General features: G+C 38.2%; 1 protein-coding gene across 1 annotated transcript; it reads right to left on the bottom strand.

Annotated features, from left to right (window-relative positions):
* Window positions 1-4,880: 4,880 nt before the first annotated feature.
* Window positions 4,881-5,282, bottom strand: LOC124152514 (profilin-like). Its single transcript, XM_046525480.1, has one exon. It carries the CDS (start codon window positions 5,280-5,282, stop codon window positions 4,881-4,883), a length of 402 nt encoding a protein of 133 aa, XP_046381436.1.
* Window positions 5,283-5,561: the final 279 nt, after the last annotated feature.

Below are 5,561 nucleotides of genomic sequence, written 5' to 3'. Positions count from 1 at the left end.
AATTGACTTGCCTCTGCATGTGTTTGTGACGGGTGCCAATGTCGGAATTGTACAATCGATTCGGCTTTAGCAGCGATTTCTTTTCAATATAGAAAGGGTTTTGTCGCGTTTATTTATTTTGCTATTGTGATGCTTCTGTGATTTTTTGTGATGTTCATTTGTCACTAAGATGAACTTTTGGGTCAATGTGCTGGATACTGGTTTCAAGTATGATATCACTGATGTCTATATGCCATACTGTTTGATGTCTTAATGTGCTTCTGTGTGCGTGTTTCTTTGATCTTGTGCGTGTTTCTTAAATAATGTGCATACTGTTAGTATATTAAATCATGTGTTTGTGAGTTAGTGTGCTACCCTTGCTGCGCTTATGGGGTAATATGATATTGACACTGTGAAGTACGATGTAGCGTAAAAGCGTGCTACTGTGTTCAGTGTTAGTCTGATGCTGTAAGTGTGAGTCTTATGCCACAGTAAGAAATATGCCAGCTCTGTCGAGATAACTTGCACATAATACCACGATCGACGATCCATAACATCGTGTCGCAATATTTCGCATTGTTAACGCCGGAGTCGTTGTGACGTGTCAGTTCATGTCAGTATGGAGGTATATGTGTGTTAGTGTGATACTTTGTGTCAAGTTAGTGTGATATTGTGCATGTCAGTATGGAGGTATATGTGTGTTAGTGTGATACTTTGTGTCAAGTTAGTGTGATATTGTTCATGTCAGTAAGAAGGTATATGTGTGTTAGTGTTATACTTTGTGTCGTGTTAGTTGGATATTGTGCATGTCAGTATGAAGGTATATGTGTGTTAGCGTGATACTTTGTGTCAAGTTAGTGTGATATTGTGCATGTCAGTATGGAGGTATATGTGTGTTAGTGTGATACTTTGTGTCAAGTTAGTGTGATATTGTTCATGTCAGTATGAAGGTATATGTGTGTTAGTGTGATACTTTTAGTCAAGTTAGTGTGATATTGTGCATGTCAGTATGAAGGTATATGTGTGTTAGTGTGATACTTTCTTTCAAGTTAGTGTGATATTGTGCATGTCAGTATGAAGGTACATGTATATGTGTGTTAGTGTGATACTTTGTGTCGTGTTAGTGTGATATTGTGCATGTCAGTAAGAAGGTATATGTGTGTTAGTGTGATACTTTCTGTCGTGTTAGTTGGATATTGTGCATGTCAGTATGAAGGTATATGTGTGTTAGTGTAATACTTTGTGTCGTGTTAGTGTGATATTGTGCATGTCAGCATGAAGGTATATGTGTGTTAGTGTAATACTTTGTGTCGTGTTAGTGTGATATTGTTCATGTCAGTATGAAGGTATATGTGTGTTAGTGTAATACTTTGTGTCGTGTTACTGTGATGTTATGCATTCCAGTGTGAAGATATATGTGTGTTAGTGTGATACTTTGTGTCATATATATATATATATATGTTATCACGAGAGTGTGTTTGGGGATGGTAAATATCCTGTATTTGGAATAAACATTGTATGTAGCGAGCCTCGGCAAGCTAAATGTATTATTCCTAAAACAGGATAATAACCATCGCCTGACACACAAGCGTGATAAGCTCTTTTTATATGATTTAAAATAATTGACATTGGTAACATTTACAAAGCATAGATGATATTATGAGTGTTCATGGCATACTATGTTTACCACACGAGTGTCTAAATTCCGGTATTTCACGAGCGATAGCGAGGCATTTAGGCACGAGTGTCGTAAACATAGTGTGACATGAACACGAATATAATGTTCTATTTATTATCGAAGAAGATGTCAACATACAGAGAATTTAAGTGTTTACCTGTAAGGACAGCAAGTCGCAACAGCAGCGTAACCACAACTTGTCGAATGACGTCAACAATCTTAAGCTATGACGCCGTTTCTAGTGTGACGTCATTCCGACCCCACGTCACAATAAGATCCGAATGACGTCAACAATGCCGTCCGGATGACGGAAACAATATACTGTCGTCTCGTGACGTTATTGTGTGTGCGTGTGTGCGTGTGTGCGTGTGTGTGAAATACTATGTGTGTATGGTTGTTGCTATCTATATTTGTGACACCAAATGTGTGTTGGTGTGATACTACTGTATGTTGGTATGATATTAAATGCAGGTTTGATACAATGTGTGTTTGTGTCATACTATAATGTGTATTAATGCTATATGTGCTAATGTGGTACAGTTAATGTGTCAGTGTGGTTGATATGTGTGCTTGTACGTAAACGTGCTGGTGCATGTGTATTGGAGTGAAATTGCTGTAAGTCTTCAAAAGGTGGGCGTGATGACATACATGTTTATGATATGTGTTCATCATGTTTGGAACCCACATGCATGATGTAGATTTAATTTGACAGGAGTTACGCTTTGCCATTTACAACTTTTACCTAGTGATGCAATAACATATCTGACAGACACGATGGCATCTTGCATCTGAGAGCATCCGTAAATACCAGATCATCTTACTTCAGGTGCGCAACACTGACTTATGAGAGAATGTTGCGATCTACCGATCTCATTATAACAGCTAATCCACTGCATTAGAGCGGTTGTCTAACCAACCATATACAGTCTTTATAATTATACTGTCTGAGTACCTATTCCAGTTCTAAAATTCGACGTAACCCGTGTAATGATCATAGTGATGACATGTTAGTGTTATCCATAAGAACTCGGATGTATTACATGTTAGAAACTGTTCATGATGTTAGAGAGGATCGTCCAAATTGTATTCATCCATTCAGATGTTGATTCCTCCCATAACAATATAGTTTAAGATCTAATAATACAAAACGACATCTTCCTACCCATCTAATATCCACCCTCACCCCTCTCATTTGCTGTCTCTCTGTTCCAAATCCCCCCACTCTCCTCGACACTCTGCTTCCCCCTACTGCCACACCCTTCTCTCCTATTGCCCCCACCCCTATCCCTGATCCACAAACCTCGCTTTTAATAACAGATTTGATATTTAAAAAAATGAAACTGGATAGTCAATGAAATATTTGCAGCGAACAGGAATGACTAAATACAGTGATTGAATGAACGAGGAATAAATGTATAAATGAAGTAATAAATAAATGGTTCAATGATATACTACTCTATTGTAGTTGAAGAACACACGATTTTTCAATATGACTATAGTTAATCTGTCATAGACATGACAGATTTACTAGTCCTATGAAAAAATCAGGGGTTCTTTTACTTCAATTGAGTAGCATATATGGGCGACTGAACGGTCAATAGAATGTATGTAATGAAACAACTGAAGTACAAGTGAGTTCAATATTGTTTAATAACCGACACATGAATAAAATACAAGCCTCATTTGGATAGGCACTATCCGACTTTTTGGTTTACAAATATGGAGACGCATAGTCTTTTACATATCTAGATACCTAACAAAGATTCTTTGACAGTTGAATTGGTATAACAAAGGCACTTCTACTATGCGAAAAATTCGGAAAAATTCCTCTACATCTGATGACATCTTTGCCGAAACAATGAACATAAGTATGGTGAACATAAAATGGTGAGAAAAAGTATGTATTCATGAAAGTTATTCCCGTAACCAAAAGCTGTAATAGCTATACATATGCAGGCCTCGTAGTTCCCTAAATTGGAAATACATTACATAAGGGAAAACCTCGTTAACTCGAACTCGTGAACTCTGGAACCGTCGACCATACGTCGAGTTATCCGTAGCTCAAAACTCGATTAGTTCTAATTAGGAGTCTGCAAGGACCACCAAGTCGCATGGTCCTACACTCAATATTGGGATAATAGAAGTCGAGGCATTTTGGAGTTTTCAGTTTTCCTTCTCCAAAACACTTGGCTGCGTTATATCTTTTGTAATCAGAATACAAACTTTGATTCAACAAAATAAGCTAAGACGGTTTGTGTATTGCAATGATGCCCTGAAAAATAGGATGTGAACATCTTGTAAAAGTAAACAAAATGGGACGAATCATATTGATAAAAACAAGCTAATGTAAAGAAACGAAAAACAACCGGACGGACTATAACATACATACATACTGGCCAGGATATGTAAATTTGTATTTTCAGCATTGATCGGTTTAATAGTGGAACTAAAAGTAAATATCACATCCTATCAAACTAGTAAATAAACTAGCTCGTGGAAATGGTCGTCATGCATTAAATAGCTTTGCTACGCAAGGGACTAAGTTTCCAAAGCCTTAATCACGTTGCACTTACTAGATCTCGTACGTTCATGTCAAGAGGGCAGCTCTAATCCAACTTATCTGGCAGGCACTCGACGAGTTGTAGAAGCAGGTATGTTTACACATAATATTCAATCAGCGGTCAATGAAAGAAACAAAGCACGTGACGAAAGAAGAAACATACAGTGAACACATGAAATCCAAATGTTGGGTACATATCAGCGTTGCTAAATGAAAGGTAAATAAAAATGGCGAAACAATAATCCAGATAGAAAATCAGAGTAGTTCCAAAGGCTCACTGAAGATGTCGGCAGTGCTAATTGCAGATTAGAGTCACGTGGTCAAAAATAATAATCACCGAGTTATGTCCCCTTAGTGTGGATAACGCTACCGAATGCGCACAGCGAAAAACATTGATTTGGACAGCCTTATATATAAACAATCGGCATTCCTCGGTTGATGATAACACCAATAACCATCCACTAGCTATCCAGTCGTTTCAGAATCACCCCTAAGAGGTCCAAAATGACACATTCGGAACCCCTCGGATGTTTCCGGAAAGAATCGTAAGTGCACTTCCTGTCGATGTTTTCCGAATGTAGCCAAAGCCATCTCCCACAAAGAGGCAGCTTACGACACGAAGGGGAGACAACCCATATCCTTGTTTAATCACGTGTGCCGTCGTCAGTACTGATTTGTCTTGAGATAGTCACGAAGACCTTCAACGGCTACTCTAACATTTCCGGCCTGAACTTTCTCATCCATATTAGCTCCCATTATAAGTGCTGTGTTGGAAGCAGCACAAATCATATTTTGTTTACATGTCTCCTGGTCCTTTCCCTTTAGAATGAGCATATCAGATTCCTTTTCCATTCGAATAACAGTCCATTGTTTACCTCCTAGACGTACCCCTGTTGTGAATATGCTCTGATCGTTGTGGCAGACGGCGTCCACTATAACGGCAACTTCGTCTGGAGAAGGGCTGAAATTGGGACTTGTTCCCCACACAGCACCGTTCTTACCGTAGATGGCGGCCTTCTCTACTCCTGATTGGGCCAACCGGTCGATATACGCTTGCCAAGACATTCTGGATTATTCTGAAATAATAACAACTTACGTTAAAGTTGTGTTCATAAAAACGAAAATATGAATCATTTGCATCATGTTGTTCTCCCCTTTTGTGTATCAAATCAGTCTTTTGGGATAATGTATGAGCAAATACAAAAGGCTTGAATATTTGTAATAGTTTTATCCTAGCATCTCGTTGTCAACCAATTTGCCATTATATATGCTGGATTATGTAATTCTAGCATAATTCTTTTGTCAATGTATTTGTCATTTCCAGTCTTCATAATCATCATCGTC

This window comes from Haliotis rufescens, unplaced genomic scaffold, assembly GCF_023055435.1.
Source record: "Haliotis rufescens isolate VD_foot unplaced genomic scaffold, xgHalRufe1.0.p SCAF_4, whole genome shotgun sequence".
Classification (NCBI taxonomy): domain Eukaryota; kingdom Metazoa; phylum Mollusca; class Gastropoda; order Lepetellida; family Haliotidae; genus Haliotis; species Haliotis rufescens.
The sequence above is the reverse complement of the archived record's forward strand: the minus strand, read 5'-3'. Positions and strand labels throughout refer to the sequence as shown.